Raw genomic sequence first — 17,964 nt, 5'->3', positions numbered from 1 at the left:
TGTTTGATCGACCTTGGCTTCCTTGGATTGTCATTGAGATTGTCAAGAAATGTGTGCCCACTGCACACTGGAGTAAGCAAACTTGAGTGGAAAAATCAGAGTGTTATATGTGTTGACACATTCTTTGTGAGAACCTACTTAGGCACGCTACCTAAAAGTTTCAGAGAAAGACCTGCCACTGCAGTTCATAGCAAAGTTCATTATATAGTTGTTTATCTTAAGATGATTTGATTATTATGCATGTATTAATTTAGGAGTTAAATTGATGATCCTTGTTTAAATACTAGTTAAATGTATAGATATCTAAGATAAATTAGGGGACAATTACTTTTATGTCTTAGTCATTACAGTATAAATGAAGTTTGTGAGTACCTTCTTTAGAAAACTCTCATGAGGCTGTAACTCGTCCACTAGGGAACTCTTAGTGGTTTAAGACCTTATTGCATATGATCAATGTAGTCGCACTCAGCGAAACGAGAGTAGTTAGGAATACATTTTTGGCCACTTATTTTAATTTCACATATTTGCTTGGGGACAAGAAAAATGCTGTTTGGGGGTGGTTTGATATGAGCTCATAACTGTAAAGTATTATATTTATGCCAATTATCTTTATAATAAATAAGAATTAGTAATGTTTACGTGTTTTTGTGTATTTCAAGTCTTAGAATCAATGATATGAAGAAATACGTCACTTTTGAAAGAGAAAAGAGTCAAATTGCTTGCTAGAGAAATTATATGATTAAAGCCCAAGTTTCAAGGAGAAAAAGCATTTTTAAAGCCTAGTCAAAGTCAACGCGGGTAGAAAAAGAGTAGAAAAGTCAACAAAATTTCCGCAGGCTGTATCTTTGGACTTAGACCTCGAAATTGGGTCTATTATATGTCAAAACGACCAGCTCGGAAAGATCTTTCTAATGGTTCAAGTTTTAACCCAATCAGAGTAGTAAAAGTGGATGAAAAGAGTGTTTCAGTAAATTCTTACAGAGAAACCCTTTTTGGACTCAAGTAATTACGTTTTGGGCTTGATTTAGTGGCCCTCTCTCTCTCTCTCTCTCTCTCTCTCTCTCTCTCTCTCTCTCTCTCTCTCTCTCTCTCTCTCTCTCTCTCTCTCTCTCTCTCTCTCTCTCTCTCTCTCTCTCTCTCTCTCTCTCTCTCTCTCTCTCTCTCTCCATTAGTTAAAATAATTTAGCTCTCTCTCTCCCCTTGCTTTAGTTTAGCATAATTTAAGTAATTAGGGTTTATAATTGTAGCATCCATAAAACCTCCATTAAAATACCTTCAAGTTATTATTATTATTCAATTCAATTACTTCTATATCTATCATGTCTTCTTTTCATTCTTTTGTTCATAATAGTCCCATGAATCAAAGCTAAACTCCTATTAGAGAGAGTTTGAATGAAGCTATGAGAGAACTTGATTTGTTAGTATAGATTTGTTGATTAGGGTTTCAAGTTTAGGTTTTTCTTGACTTAGAGATAAGAAGAGTTTAACCTAAACTAGATAATAATAAGTTTGTCATGAGAATGGGAACAAGCTTTCTTTTATGCTAATTAGTTTATGACTAGATATAGTATAAAGTAATTAGGGGTCATTAAAGGTCTAGTCTTTATATTTTAACCTTGTGTGAGAATATCTAGACTAAGGTTTTCTATACAAATCTATGCTAGCATGTTAAGAAATTAAAAAGTGGATTTTAATCTCTCTCTATGCTTCTCCATATATTCAATTGCTTTAATTAAATTAGTATAACTTAAATTCATATATTTAGTTTTGTAGTATAAATTCACATCCATAAATATTGCTCTCACCATTATTTCATTGTGTTTGATTAGTTGAATTCGTTAAGTCTAGAGAGTTAAGAGTGGAACGATTCTATACTTTATATATTGCATGAATATATATGTGAGAGTAGGAAATAAATAATTGATAACGTAAGAATATGTTAGAGAGATCTAGTTGTTGTTTTTATGGATATCACTGCCCTAGACATATTTGGCCACATTTGATTGAATATTTTCTAATCCCTAAAGTGTCTTAACTCAGATTAATATTCAACCCAGTATGCATGTTTGAGTTTCCTAAAAATAAAAATAGATCATATAAATAATTATAGATATAGATATCATACTAGAATTAAAAATCATTAAAAAAATCAAGTAGTTTTGCTGGCAAGAACTCAAAGTCAATGCGTACATATTGCCTCTCAAATGTGTTACCAAATAGTCATCCTCAATTCCTCATGTCATTCAGTTTCAGATTAATTGTTTTTACAAACATGTTCCATAGGCTTAATCATGCTTAGCCATAGGTTACAAGCTAGAGTAGCATACATCAAAATCTACTTCATGACACAGTCATTAGTCATTGAGGGCACAAAACAAGAATATGCTCACACAGTAAGTAAACAAGGATCAATTACTTACTCATATTAGGTTGAATAAGCACATATAGTATGATTACATGCTATAGTGGAGCTCTAAAAGAAGTCGTCATCTTTCACATTGTACGAATCTTAGTCAAGTCACTCACTAAGCGCCTCACTTGAGCCTTTCAAGTCAATTTCTTACCAAAGAAATCCATTAAAGTCTCACATCTGGCTAACAGGCTTTCGTTATAATTTGAAAAATTAATAACTCATCTCAACTATTTTGAGGCGATAATTTGTATGTACCAAGCTCACATCCACTGTGTCATGGGATTATTAAAATCTAATCAACCTTTTTTAGGTAAAAGATTTTAACTCATTCATACATATCTCATCATGCTCACATTCCATGTGCCAAGGTGGTCTCCGTGTGAGTGAACGACCAAAGCCTTAAGACGAATATCCATATAATCTAACATTAAAAAAATATGGAAACAATGTGTGCATTGAATAATTTCATGTAATAAAGAATCCAACGATATCAAAAAACATGAATAACTATCAAAGTCATAAGGTCATTTCAAACATAAATCAAAACCTACGAAGTCCTAAGCTCCTACCATGAGCCATAAAGGAATCCTTTGGGATTGCCTTACTAAAGAGATCTACCACCAAGTCCTTCGTAGATACATGTTTAAGGACCACCTTTTTACGAACAACCATATCACGAATGTAATGGTAACGAATGTCTATGTGCTTGGATTTTCCATGGTACTTATGATCTTTAGTGAATGCTAATGTTGCCATGTTATCACAATACATTGTGACAGGGTCTTTGGCATTATGCACTACATTTAGTCGCTTAAAGATTGTTCTTAACCAAACTGCTTCCTAAACAGCAGCATAACAAGCAACATACTCTGACTCCATCGTGGACAATGCAATGCAGGCTTGTTTCTTACTACTCCAAGAAATAACACCTTCTGAAAGTAAGAAAGTATAACCAGATGTGGATCTATGCTCATCCAAGTCACTAGCCCAATCAGCATCATTATACCCGTGAAGGTTTGCTTTTACTCCCTGATAGCAAAGCATATAGTATGAAGTCCCACGAAGGTATCTAAGAATCCTTTTCATAGCTTGCCAATGAGCATGTCCAGGATTACTCTGAAAATGGCTCACTAATCCTACTGCAAAGCAAATGTCTGGTCGAGTACATATCATAGCATACATCAGACTCCCAATTGCATTTGCATAGGGTATATTAGCCATTTGTTCCTTCTCTGCCTCTGTCTTAGGGCAAAGACCAAGATGTAAAGTATAACCCTTTCGGACAGGAGTACCAATAGGTTTGCAATTTTTCATTATGAATCGTTTAAGAACTTTCTTAATATAAGCCTCTTGAGATAAGCCAAGTAACCTCTTAGAATGATCTCAGATAATCTTGACCCCCAATACAAAATTTGCCTCGCCTATGTCCTTCATATCAAAATTAGAGGACAACCACTTTCTGAGTGGCAATGATTAACTCCTTATCATTTCCAGCCAACAAAATGTCATCAACATATAATGACAATACAAGAAAACTCCTACCAGATCGTTTGGCATACACATGCACAATGATCCTCCTCAATCATCTCAAACTCATACGAAGTAATAGCTCGATGAAACTTAAGGTACCATTGTTTAGATGACTGCTTTAATCCGTAGATAAACTTTTTTGAGCTTGCATACTTTGCGCTCTTGTCCTTCTACCTCAAAGCCTTTGGGTTGATCCATATATATTTCTTCATTTAGATCCCCATTAAGAAACGTTGTCTTAACATCTATCTGATAGAGTTCTGAGTCAAAATGTGTGACAAGTGCTAAAATGAAGCGAATTGAGGTAAATCTCACCACTTGCGAGAAAGTTTCCTCGTAGTCTATACCTTCTATTTGGGTAAAAAAATTCACTGCCAATCGGGCTTTATACTTATCAATAGTTCCATCTACAGTTCGCTTAACTTTCAGAACCCATTTGTTCTTAATAATTTTGCGCCCTTGAGGAAGATCAACAAGTTCCTAAACTTTGTTCTTCTTCATGGAACTTGTCTCATCTCGCATAGCAGCTAACCATTCCTTTGAAGCAGGTGATGACAAAGCCTTTTGGTATGACCTAGGCTCATCATCGTCAATAGCAGCACACATGAAAGCTTCCCCTTAAATCTCAAAATGACGGCGGGGTACACTTTCACATTTGCTTCTATGTGACTAGATTCTCTTGATCATCTGAGTCATCTAGCAGTAAACTCCCGCTATCCTCGACGATCATTGGAACTTCAGAAGGAGGAATTATTACCCCACCATCACCGAGCGTAGGTGGAGTTACCTCTTCTGTAACCTCAAGTGGTTCTACCATCTCATAGAACTCAGTTGACAATCGAGCTTTCTTCCTGCTTGGAAAATCATTTTCCACAAAATCAACATCGTGTGACTCAATTTCCACCATCCCACCATTATTTTGTTCATGAAGAAAGACAAAACCCTTAGAGTGCTTAGAGTATCTAAAGAAGATATATTTCTTAGCTCTCATGTCTAACTTTCCAGTCTATGAAGACGAGGTATGAACAAAACCAGTAGAACCCCATGGACGCAAATGACTTAACTTAGGTTTTCTGCCAGTCCATAGCTCATAAGGGGTTGATGGGACAAACTTAGAGGGCACTCTGTTGAGAATGTAGGCAGCAGTTAGCAAAACATCACCCCAAAAGGTCATTGGGAGGTTTGCTTGCGCCATCATCGATCTCACCATATCTAAAAGGGTTATATTCCTTCTTTCAACACCACCATTTTGCTGCCGAGTTGAAGGAATAGTAAGTTGTCGTCGAATGCCCTTTTGTTCACAGAGCAATCTCATTTGCTCAGACAAATATTCGTGCCCTTGGTCAGTTCGGAGAGCCTTAATACATCTCTCCAATTGATTCTCAACTTCATCCATAAATCTTTTGAAGCAATCAGAAGCATAAGATTTATGCGAAATTAAGTAAACATAACCAAATCACGTATAATAATGTGATAAAATAAAGTGCACCATGACGGGCCCTCACATTAAAAGGTCTGCATGTCAGAATGGCTTAACTCTATTGGAACAGATGCTCTTAGCGCCTTTCCAAACGGTTTTCTAGTTGACTTCCCAGTCAAACAGTGTTCGTAGACCGAGAGATTGACTTTTGCAAGAGGACTCAGAAGTCCTTCCCTTGCTAGACTATTCATCATGTCTTGTCCAATATGTCCTAATCTAATATGTCATTTCACTAAATTTGAAACGACATCATCATCCATGGAAGTCAAAAAAGAATCAGCTGAAGTACAATTATCCAAAACAATATCCAACTGAAATAAACCATTCGAAATAAAAGTTCGTATATACAAAATGGAACCTAAACAAATAGAAACTGCTTCTAAGCCGAAATTAACATCAAAACCAAGTTCTAAAAGACAAATAACTGAAAGTAAATTGCGTCAAATCCCTAGCACATAAAGAACATCATGGAGATCAGCGTGTGACCAGTGCTCATCCGTATCTAGTATGTGCCAATACCCAGTACGTCTTCACTAGAACTTTTCCCATAAAAATTCTTTGAGTGCCTCTTGGAACCCGACGAAACTCCACAAACCCTACTCTGTTTTTTGCGATGTGTTTGGTTGCTCCTGTATCCACAATCCAATTAGGATCACATGAATAAGCAACAAGCACCTCAGTGCAAACAAAGCAATCAGAACAGTTAAAAGAGTTTGAGTTTACCTTCTTCGGCTCAGTGCATTCACGAGCACCACAGTTGTTACATGTCATCTTAGACTTGTCTTGCTTTTTACCAGCTCTATTACCTCTGCGGTGCTTATTAATGTTCTTTTTAGGCGCAAATGAGTTGTTTTGAGCCCCTATACCTACTTTACCATTTTGCTTGCGCTTGAACCTTGTCTTGCACTTGCTTGGTTCAGCAAAACAAGCAATGGCAGCACTGCTATTAGTCTTAGCATCTTGCCACTCTGCCTCTAACTCCAAATGACGCGAAAACTGAGAAAGGTTGGTTATATTCTTATTATGCGGCATAATGAGTTTTATCTATTCCCAAGAATCAGGGAGGGACCTCAAAATAGCCAGAATTTGCTGCTCATCAGTAAGAACATTTCCAGCAGCTTTTAGGTCACGTATCATCTGGGACATCTTCCTAAGATGTTCAACCATAGTGTCATTCAAAGCCTTCTTATAGGTTTCAAATTTCAAAGTCAACGCACGCAACCTAGCAGTTGTGGTGCCAGCATAAGTCAATTTTAAAGCATTCCATATTTCCTTGGTGGTTTTGTAACCCTCGAACTCGCCAATCAAGTCATTGTGCATGTTGTTTAACATAGGAAAGCGTGCACAACAATCCTGTTTTTGCCAGTTGTTGTACACCTCCAAGCTACGATGGTGTTGAGCAGTAGTGCCCTCCTCAAGCAACTCCATATCATTAATAAGAGTTTTGAGGACATTTTGCTCCTCTAGGAGGTATTGGATCTTACGGTGCCAAATATCGTAATTCATACCGTCCAATTTCTCTCCTTTGTTCAAGTCAGCAACAATATTCTTAAATGTCATGTTACACTATACATGCATAGACAATAATTAAATAATTATTGGTTTGCCGTAAAAAAGTATTACTCTATGCCATACATGTATAATTGCTTCACTATCAAAATTTCTTCAATAATATAATATCACTATAGGCTCTTGATCAAAAGCTAAGTAAGCTTAGCAATCATCTCATTTGCTTTTTGGTTCTACTATTACCAATAAATTTTATAAAGGCAAATATTAATAAGGAGTAAATCAGTAACTACCACTCATCCAAAGAAAATGTACTTCTTATACATTATTCAGAAGCAAATATCCAATAGAAAAAATTTGACCATCAAGTACGCATGATGTATATATAGGCTTAGTTCCACAAACCTTAACTGAATAGGCATGTTATATTAACCTTGTATATAAGCGCAAGAATCTAGCCACATAAATAAAATTTATGTCGTCGGTTATACTCAAGTACTACGAAGCTAACTCATGGTGGTCATGTTATTACTAAATAATAAGCATGCAATCATTCATTTATGGAATAAAAAGAGATCAAAAACTAACTTACAATTAGGGCAGGGAATCGGTCGGGTTTGACCCGAATCCGAATAGTTTGGGTTTGGGTCGATTTTCATATCCGTTTATTATTTGGGTCGGGTTCGAATTCGGGTCTGTCGAATTCGGGTTCGGATATAATTTTTGGGTTTTTTAATTTTTAGTGTTATCCGATCGGGTTGTTTTGGTTCGGGTCGGATTCAGGTTGAAGATTTTAGTTTTATTCGGATTCAAATATTGTCAAACTATTCGGGTTCGGATTCGAATATAGCCATATCTGACCCGAACCTGACCCATTCCCTGCCCTACTTACAATCATGATACTTCCTTAGCATCAAACCAATTACCCATCTCCATACTGCTGCCATAGCGCCATAACAAGTACTCATCTATGGTACTTTTGTGTTTCTTTTATCTAATCTTTTGTAAAGCTAAAGCTTTTTAACAGTGTTATAGGCAATCTTGAGAAAATTGACATGCATACTATTGTTACAGCAAGATTCCTATTGAAAGTTCAAAATAATATCCAAGGCATGCATATATTAATATACCACCCTTCCAGTATAGATTGGAATAAAAGCTTTACTTTTTCACAAATAAGAATCATCATTAAAGAGATATAGCATATAACATGCATTTAAAACATAAACAAAAATACATAGATGACATGATATACTATTAAGGTATGTGTATTCTTTTGGCTCTGATACCAATGAAGACAAAAGAATGCACATACCTTTTGTCAAAACAATTCGATAAGATCAACAACGAAGCGAAAGCATAATCGGACAGTAAAAATATGTCTTCTCTCGTTGTCGTAGCCATTACTAGAAAAGTAGCTTAAGTTTCACACTTATAAAACCCTAGACAAAGCTTTTGTGTTGAGAAGAGTAAGTAGAGAAGAAAAATTGATATTGATTAGAGTGAGTTCATTGGTTACTCTCTCCCTAATATATAGAGAAAGGTATCCATATCCAACTCAATCTAGTAGTCTTTATAGACTAGAGTCCCAATTTTACAAACTACTTTGATGTACATACAACCAAGTCTTACACACGATCCGACCAAACAAAAGTAAACTTAATCAGTCAAATCTATCAATTTGAACTATATATATTAGTACATCAATCTTTGATTCCCAAAGAGTTTGGAATTGTTTTGTGAAATAAATCAAACTTATACTACTAAAAAAAAGACATATGATGACGCTTGTTTTTTATCTATCTTGACGGCTTTGTTGAAAACCGTCAAGATAGGTGTCTTAATGATATTTTTATGACGGCTCTTGGAACATTATGTCGTATATAATACAGGCGTCAAGAAAATATTATGATTTTATGACGGCTGTTGCAACATTATGTTGTGTGTGACACAGGCGTCAAGAAAATATTATGATTTTATGACGGTTGTTGGAACATTATGTCGTGTATGATATAGGCGTCAAGAAAATATTATACTTTTATGACGGTTGTTGCAACATTATGTCATGTATGACACAGGCGTCAAGAAAGTATTATGATTTTACGACAGATTTCCTAAAACAGTCAAGTTAGAGCATCTTTAGCAATGATATCAACCTAGCATCAAACACCAAATCGACCAAATCAACCTAGCAATGAGAATTTGGTATTTTTTCAACTTCAAGAGAACTACATGTTGATGAAAACACCAAACCAAACACCAAATCGACCAATATTTGGTTCCAGGTTTGATGCTGTATCAAATCACTTACGCGGTTTGAGAAACACCGCGCGGTTTTGGCAAAACCGCGTGGGCTTGGGCTTCTATGGCGCGGTTTTGGCAAAACCGCGTGGGCTTGGCTTATTCTATGGGTTTTTGGTAAAACCGTTTTGCCAAAATGGGCCGGTTTTGCCAAAACTGCGTGTGTTTTTTCTGAAAATTAGAACTGTGGTGCATAGAACTTGAAAAATTATGAGTTGTGCATAGAAGTTAAGAAATTAACAATTGTGCAATTGAAGAAATTAAGAATTTTAATTCAAAATCGAAAAAATTAAAGAAATTAAAAACCTATGATTATGATTATGCAGTCCAAAATCTATGATTATGATATAATCATATAATATCCAAAATAATCCAAAACCTATCAAATTTATTTAGCTCTCATCTTACGCCCCTTACCACTCGATCCCTCTCCTCTCTCTATTTGGACGTTCCGAAGCTGCTCCTCTAAGTTCCTAATCTGAGAATTATGATCTTCTCTGTCTGCACGGAGGTTAACTACTTCAGCCTGAAGTTCCTCATATCCCTGATGTTGCTGCGTGTACACTTGCTGCATATCCTCATACACTTTCCGAGTCTCGTCATACGCACGCTGGGATTGCTGATATGTCTGAGAATATGCCTCCTCTCTTTCTTGGCTATAATGATACAGGGCAGTCTTCATCCCATCAAACATAAGAACCTAGTTCTCATATCTTTCTAGAACCTCAGCCTAAAAATCCAAGAAAATACAGTGTGAGTACATATTATATATATAATGAAGAAGATAAATAAAACAATTAAACTCACCATGGTAGACTGATCAATATGCGGCTCTAACTCAGAGAAACGAGCATGAGGCACTTCAGGAATGGAAATATAAGTAGGCTCCCCATCGTCCACCACACACGGCAAACATCGAGGATTCTTGGCGGAACCACGAGTTTGGATGATATGCATTCGAGAGGTTGTGGGTTGTAAAAGCTATGGGCGGATGAGGAATACGTAGCTCATGTCTCATCCCTTCCAGGCCCACAAACTCGAAGTTGCTAGCCCGACCAACAGGAGGCAACAATGGACCCATGGAGACACGGTTCCACCATCTATAATACTGATTAGCAGTCTGCTCAACAACAAAAGAAGATACATCTGGCCAAGGACCACAACTAGCATGAACTTCATGAATATGAGTTCTACCCCACGACTTCGCATCACTAACATTTGGCATGGGAGCACATGGAACTCCATAACGTACATTCATCTGCCTCCAACATCTGTCGCCATAGTACCAAACCTGACAGTCACGTGCGGCAAAAACAACTCTGTGACGTGACAACACACAAGCATGCTGTACAACTGGATCGTCAAAGGCAGTAGACAAATGTCAAGGTCTCCACTCAATAGATGACAATGATCTAATATCAATCTGAGCACGAACCATATAGATATTATTCCTAATATGCCCTCTGTTATGAGTCAAGTGAGGCCCTGACCAACTAGCAAATCTAGGGAGAGTATCAGCAATCATGTCTATGTTAGGACAAAGACATCGAAAGTACTCATAAAACCAAATCTCTAAAAGTCCCATGAATCCTGCAATCTGATGACTTCTACTTCCGAATGTTTGTGAAGCTTTATCTAACGCCGATATCAATGTGGCATATATTGAGCTACCCAGGTCATAATCTCTCATAGTATGCAAATCAAATACATAAGCATAATATCCCAGTCGTACCGTAGAATGACCATTGGAAAACAAAACATGCCCAATAAAAAATATCAAAAAAGCCCTAACATACTGATCAGCACCCTCACTACCCAATAGAACAGTCAAAGCTAACTCCGCTCGTGTATCAGGATGCAAGAGGGGTTCCATATATGCAGTCTTAATATGAGATAGCTTAATCCCAGAAGAATCATAAGCATCCGCACCCAAACGAGGAAAATTCATAAGCATACTATCCATATTCTCATAATTTGTATGAAAAGGTATCGGTTGGCCTATACCGATACTCAACCCAGAAATCATAGTGAAGTCTAGTGGTGTGAACCCTAACCCCGCACAAGGGAAATGAAATATATGAGTTCTACTCCACCATCTTTCTACTAAAGCTATGACCACTGCCCAATCAGTCTTCTCATAATCCGCATCAATCAAAATACCCAAAGGTATATACAAAATATTATCTCTAATATGTACAAACTCATCCAAACTCCTAATAACCTTCCACCACTCTCTAACTCCAAGTAAAGCCGATCTAACTCGGTAGTCAATAACATGCTGATATTATAAAAAAAAAAATACGTATAAGATAAATAATTAATTGGTCCAACTTAACTAATTAATATTCAAAATATTTAATCAAAACTAATTAATTACCTAAGTATTAGTCACTGCACTCGACACGTGTTTTGGGTCACGTGTAGAAGACACAACTTCCATATCAAGTACTTCTCCAGGTGCAAATTGTCAATCAAAGTCGTTCATCTGATACTCCAGTACATAGAGATGTCTATCAGTCGGCGCAACATCCTCGGGTTCTTCTCCCCCACCGTATTGTACTTCCTCAGATTTTTCTCCCTCATCGCCAATGTCATTTGTGTACTGCCAATCATCACCGTCGAAAGGTTCAAAAGGATCCATATAAAATTTCAAAAGTTTAGGTAGTTTTTTTTTTTTTTTTTTTTTAACTAAGGAGAGGGTTTATAATTGAGAAAAGAGTTGAAAGTGATTGAACCGCGCGGCTTTGGTCCTGATTATATAATAGTAGCACGCGGCTTTGAGAACACCGCGCAGTTTTGGCAAAACCGCGTGGTTTTGGGCCTGTTAGTTGGGCTTTAGTGGCGCGGTTTTGCTATAACCGCATGGGCTATATGGCGTGGTTTTGCCAAAATCGCATAGTTGCTTGGTGTTTTTTTTATGTTGCTCCTAAAATTGCTTGGTGTTTTTTTGGTTTGGTGTTTTTTTGTTCAAAATTTTGGTGTTTTTTTTGTTGCTCTCCTAAAAATGCTCTTAGCAATATATTAAATCGTTCCAATTTTTTTTTGGTGCAAGTTCTCATACCATATTCAACCGTCAAGAACTTGGACAAAAGAAAAACCATCGTGAGTACAAAAAGTGAAACGTCAACATTAATCAGACCTACCACTGGGCTAAATGACAAAATAGGCAAATCGTTTTTATCTTATTCAAAATATCGAATAAATCTTAAGGTGAAATTTCAAACACACCTCTCAGCTTATCGGCTTAATTCCCTTCCTGGCTTCCTTCCTGAAAGCTTTATTGTTTTGATCATCTCCTTTCCAGTCCATCTTCATCTTCTTACACTTGACCATATTCATCTCTCAAACTCTAACTGAATACCTAGCAAATTTTACCAAGGAAGGATTCCTTAATTAATTTTCCTATGAACGCCTAAACCATAACCATTTTTCTTCAATTCGTGAATCTGAAGCTTTTTAATTCGAGAATGGGCGGGAATATTTTCTCTTTTAATACGTATCCATCTGACCCCCCCCCCCCTCTCTATTTCATTCTTTTCATGGGAGGTGAATATTTTCTGATAACTCGAATTTATGTTTATTCTAGTTAGAGAAACCCAAAGTTTTTAGGATCATTCGTTGCTTCTCGATCTCTCAAGGTACGATATTCTTTCTTCTCTCTCTCGGTAAAATTTTTTATGGGTTTGAACTAATTTTGTGTTATTTGGTTCAAGTAATCAGTAGAAGATCAAAATTTTAGTTCATTTTAAAACAGTTGAGAAAGATAGGATTTTTGTTTTATTTGATTTATACATAGTGTATAGTGTTGATCTAATTTCAGTAGAAACTGATGAACCAAAAAAATGGGTTTTTCTATCTTGTTAGTTTTTCAGATCAGTAGAATTCAATTCTTCTATGGATTGAATGCTTTTGGAAGGTAGAGAAGGAGTTGCAACATGTATATGAATGGAAATGTCAGACAAACTCATGCGTTGTATACTCTGTAAGGTACTGGCCTAGGCAAGCTAGGTGCATGATATTTATTTGATAAAATGTCAGACAAAATTTAGTTTTTTGTACTCATTTATGTTTTATGCTTATTTGGGTAACTTTAGGTTCAAACATATATACAGATTGATTACTAGTATGCCTGGTGGTCTATAGTTCCATTGAACATGATCTGTGAAGTGCTCTAGCAAACTTGGTTTGAGAAGAGTGTCCCACCTTTTTATACTTGAAGCTGGTGTCACGCACTCTTGTAACTTGTATATATACTTTATCCTTTTCATTACTGTTATGCTTCTTTTAGCAATTCCTACATTCCTCTCTTTCTTGCTCAATCTTCCAATTAATCGTGTATTTGTTTATCGCCAAAGTGACATATTTGTTTTTATGAAGTAGTGGGCTTTGTTTGTTTGTGCAATCGTATGTTTTTTCTTTTCTGCAAGAACTAATTAAAATTGTCGGACTTTGTTCTTAAAAATTTATTCTTGAAATTTTCTTCTTATTATGCAGATTCCTGGATCATCTTGCTCGCACTCTCTACCATCTGGTTTGTATTAACTCTATTATATTTGTTTGAAATTTATCAGAAGCTCCTTATATTAAGAACTGGATTAATTTCAAGCTATGTATGTGTATCACCTGTATTGGGTACTGAAGATGATTTGGTTTTGGGGAATAGTGAAATTGACAAAGTGGGGCACCAGTTGGAAATGAAGGTACGTAGTTTTCTTGCATTAAATGTGTATGAACAATTAAAACCAAAATAAATCGGAGTTTATATTATAGAATGCCATGTCTAGTTTGAACTCTTGCTGCTTGAAAGTTATACAAAAAATAAAGAGAAATATAAGTGGGCAAAATGTTTCAAAGTTTATTAGCATATACTAGATATTTGTTGGTCAAGTTTATTCTATTTTCGAAATTAATTTAGTTTGCTTTTTAATTTATGTATTTGGGTATTATGTATTTATGTATTTGAGAAAATGTTGTGATCTTTTCGTGATTTGTGTATTTCCTTTTTCTGGTATGCACGCTCATCTTTCTAAACCATCAAACTTAGATGTGTTAGAAGCTTTTTAGTAATTGGGATTCTAGTGGTTAGACTAGATCAAGTCTCCTCACCATTTTCTTCTCTCTAATCACATTGCTTTAATTTGTATGTGAGAAGTACAAGTACAAGATAACGAGATATTGACAGTACTGAGAGTGATATGGATATTTGGAACCACTAATCAAACAGTCATCTAAATAAAGTTCCAGAGGTTTCTTTATAAGGTTTTAGTGCTATTTATTGATATAAACTGTTATATGGTTGTTCTTGGATGAAGATCAGTTTAAGACTAAGTGCTTGAAGAGCCATTTATATAGGTTTTCTTTATGCTCAACTTGGCTTATCTCATTGATTCCTTTTAGATGCTGGTGAGGGGGATGTCTAAAGTTGGAAAGGAAAATGGAGTAATTCAGGGGCCAAAGAGAGGTGTTACACATTCTTCTTTGCCAACCTCTCAGGGAACCGAAAGTAAACTGTTGCCATCAGTATCAAGGTGATCATTATCTTTTGAATATGTATTTTATAACTGTATTTTGAACAGCAATGTTTCTGCAAAGCCATCCTTTAATTTTCTAGGATTAAACACAATATGAATTGGAAGAGCTAAGTCATAGCTTATTTCTATATCATTGGAATGTATCATCTTAGATTGCGTGTTCTTCTTGTAGCTTTTTAAGTGGTGTGGCTACTGTTTCTTCCAAAGTCACTCCTCGACATGTACCTAAAGTGCCTATGCGCAGGGGTGCCAATACTACTAAGAAACCTGCTGTGAGTGATGCTAATGAATTGGGAAGTGCACTTCTTCCACCACCGCCACCTGTTACTGCTAAAACCCCTCCATTTGAAGTCAAGACTGGACATGAACAACCCACACCTAGTTCTGATCATGTAGCATCTCATGTATCTGTGCTGGGAGTGTATTCCTCAGCTTCAGATCCCATCCTGGTGCCATCTCTCGACTCACGGCTTCCAGGTACAGTAGGTACTACTAAACGTGAAGTGGGAAGCCAACGGACCAGTAATGAATCGATCCCTTTGATCCCAGCTGAGAATTCATTTGTTGTTATGGTGTCACAAAATTGTTGTTATGGTGTAGTGAATTCATTTGTACTTGTCCAACTTCTCACATAATGAAGAACTACTTCTCACATAATGAAGAACTAACTAGTTTTGCTTCTTGAACGCACTTAATTAATATATCCTACCTTTTTTTACCGACTCTCCTAATTTTATTTTTCAAGGTCAGGCCACATTATTTCCAATAATTTTTTTCTTTGTATCTATATAATTATTGTTTTCTTTTTTGAGTGTCTAATTCTAGTTAGTGCTGGTAACATTTACCCTGTAGATAGCTAAGGCTACATGAAATAAAACCTTTATTCCCATTAAACAAGCCATTACTTTTACTAGGAAGTATGACACTATATTATCACACTGAATTTGTTTATCAGGATTTATGGCTCCCAAAAAGCTTGAGGTATCTTAGCCTTGCTCCTAATTTCAGAGAATAATTTCTCTTGTTTGAGGGTTCCAGATCTCAGAAGATGCCACAATTTAGAAAAATCAGGAAACCCACTGTTTAAAGGTTGGTGAACTTTGATCTCTCTGGATGTTTCCTTGGTTCCCTGAAACAACTTGAAGTGCTTTAGACTTGACTAAAGAAACCGAGCATAAGCATAGGAGTGTGGCACAAACTTGTTGCATGTCAAAAATATGAGACATGTCCTTTCTCTTGATTGGAACCGAATCAAGTAATTAATCTCCAAATGACAAGTGTTTTTTCCCATTTTGTGTCCGGCATATTATCTTATGTTTCCTTTGGAATTAATTATGGTTTAGTTCAAAGAACTTTATTCATAGGGGTTTGTCCTAACATGAAAAGCAATCATTTTCCAGTTAGTACTACTCCTAAATACATGAGTTATATATTTTTTTCAAAAGTGCTTTACTGGATGTTTGTAAGAGGTGGTCGAAGTTTTGAATGATTGGTTCAAATTGATAACATGGTTTGCATTATTCCTGGTCTGGAACTAAGTTGCAATGTAACGTTTTTTTTATCACTTTCCTCTTGTCAGAAGTAACGTTTTTGTTTTCCTTTCGTCGTTTTCTTCGAATGATACTCTTTTTATTTTCTCTTTGGACTTTGATTTTTTGCAGGTTAAGTTTGGACAAGGTTCGATGAATGAAACTCAAACCATGCAAACCGTTTTTTTTAGACATATTTTGTGAATATTTTTGGTTAAATGTATGTAATTTTTTGAGATGGTGGAATGTAATGGATTCTGTTTTGTTAATAGATTACAAACTGGCTAGTTCCTTACATTCGTGATCATGTTAAGTTGTTTGTAGTGGAGTTTGATTGTATATGTGCTAAATGATTTATTCAATTTTTTGGGTATAAAATAATTTTTAATAAATAATTTTTTTTTCCAGAAAATGTATATTTTTATGACGGCTTTGCCAAACCATCACAAATTGAACAGATTTCTCGATGGTTTTTGCTGAAAACTATGGAAGTTGTACTAAAATTAATGATGGTTACTATGGAACACTCAATATTTCATTGCCTATTATGAAGGTTTTAATCCTATTTTTGACATAAAATATTTGAAGTACATAACGGTTTTCACAAATCCGTCATAAATTTAATGACGGTTTTGGTAAACTTTTATGACGGGCTCTATAATGACGGTTGTTTTTTTAATGAAAACACGTCATTAAACCTGTTTCATGACGGTTTTTAGCCGTCATTATAAGTCTTTTTTTTAGTAGGAATGGGATGGCTTGTCCAATTAACCAAACCATTTGTTTTTAATTATGTATAGACTACGTACAGGCGTTACTGGGTTTATTTCTTAAGCACAACAAAAGGTCATGACATTCTCTAGCATATCAAATCTTATATATCCTTCTGTTTGGCACCTTAAAATGTCTGAAGCAAGTGAATAGGAGCAAGATACTTCAAATCTTATGGCAAGCTAGTTGCTAGGGAGATTCTATCTCCGGTCGATGTCATCGATCATGGCACACATATGGCATCAACTGCAGCAAGAAACTTAGTGGCAAATGCAAACCTCTATGGACTTGGACAAGAGACTACGCGTGGAGGAGTACCGTCGGCAAGGATTGCGGTGTATAAAATCTGCTGGTTGGGCAGGTGTTCATATTCAGATATCTTAAGTAGATTTGAAGCAGCCATTAAAGATGGTGTTGAGATCCTATTGCGGTCAAATCCTTTCATGCCATGAAAGTGGGGATTCTCACAATCGCAGCTGCTGGAAATAGTGGACCAGCTCCTGGTTCTGTTGAAAACGGTGCACCCTGGATGTTGACTGTTGCTGCTGTTGCTGTTGATAACCAATTTGTAAGCAAAGTCATGCTGGGCAATGAAACGGCTCTCTATATAAGTCTCTTTCACCAACAACAACAACCAACAATCTACTATCTATATACTAAAACAGAGACTTCTAAAAGAAATTTTTCTCTCTCCTATGTGGCACTCTAATATGAGAGATAACATTTTCTCTCTCCTATGTGGCACTCTAATATGAAAGATAGTCTTTTATAATAGCCTACAATCCCACGTACATTGAACCTCTTTGGACAGTTTGAGTGTATTTATAATTTTTATATATTTGATCAAATAAAAAAAATTGCTAAAAAATAGGTGATTTGTAGAAGGTAATTTCCTATTAC

At 36.0% G+C, this 17,964-nt stretch overlaps 1 protein-coding gene, 1 long non-coding RNA gene and 1 pseudogene across 3 annotated transcripts; 2 read left to right on the top strand and 1 right to left on the bottom strand.

Moving 5' to 3' along the window:
• The window catches only part of LOC147482776 (subtilisin-like protease SBT4.14), a 39,609-nt pseudogene that overhangs the window by 18,226 nt on the left and 3,419 nt on the right, over positions 1-17,964 (top strand).
• Positions 9,523-10,126, bottom strand: LOC147482778 (uncharacterized). The gene is made up of 2 exons (XR_015205892.1): positions 10,041-10,126; positions 9,523-9,963 (listed from the first exon to the last, which is right to left on the bottom strand). It is a non-coding gene; the product is annotated as an uncharacterized LOC147482778 (long non-coding RNA).
• Positions 12,482-16,062, top strand: LOC147482777 (uncharacterized). Of its 2 annotated transcripts, none has more exons than XM_086580345.1 (5): positions 12,482-12,871; positions 13,106-13,220; positions 13,728-13,764; positions 13,875-14,761; positions 14,937-16,062. In XM_086580345.1, exons 4-5 carry the CDS (start codon positions 14,631-14,633, stop codon positions 15,397-15,399), a joined length of 594 nt encoding a protein of 197 aa, XP_086436471.1. In that variant the 5' UTR covers positions 12,482-12,871; positions 13,106-13,220; positions 13,728-13,764; positions 13,875-14,630; the 3' UTR covers positions 15,400-16,062. The 2 variants fall into 2 exon arrangements, with proteins under 2 accessions (XP_086436471.1, XP_086436470.1); XM_086580344.1 differs by having other exon boundaries at positions 13,098-13,220.

This window comes from Coptis chinensis, chromosome 8 (assembly GCF_015680905.1).
Source record: "Coptis chinensis isolate HL-2020 chromosome 8, ASM1568090v1, whole genome shotgun sequence".
In the NCBI taxonomy this organism is placed as follows: Eukaryota; Viridiplantae; Streptophyta; class Magnoliopsida; order Ranunculales; family Ranunculaceae; genus Coptis; species Coptis chinensis.
Note: the sequence above shows the minus strand (reverse complement) of the source record. Positions and strands in the feature narration are given on the sequence as shown.

Excerpts from the sequence above, each read along its gene's own strand:
- LOC147482777 (XM_086580345.1), top strand. The coding sequence starts at position 14,631 with ATGCTGGTGAGGGGGATGTCTAAAGTTGGAAAGGAAAATGGAGTAATT. Across the intron at positions 14,762-14,936 it reads CTGTTGCCATCAGTATCAAG|CTTTTTAAGTGGTGTGGCTA; the intron begins GTGATCATTATC and ends TTCTTCTTGTAG.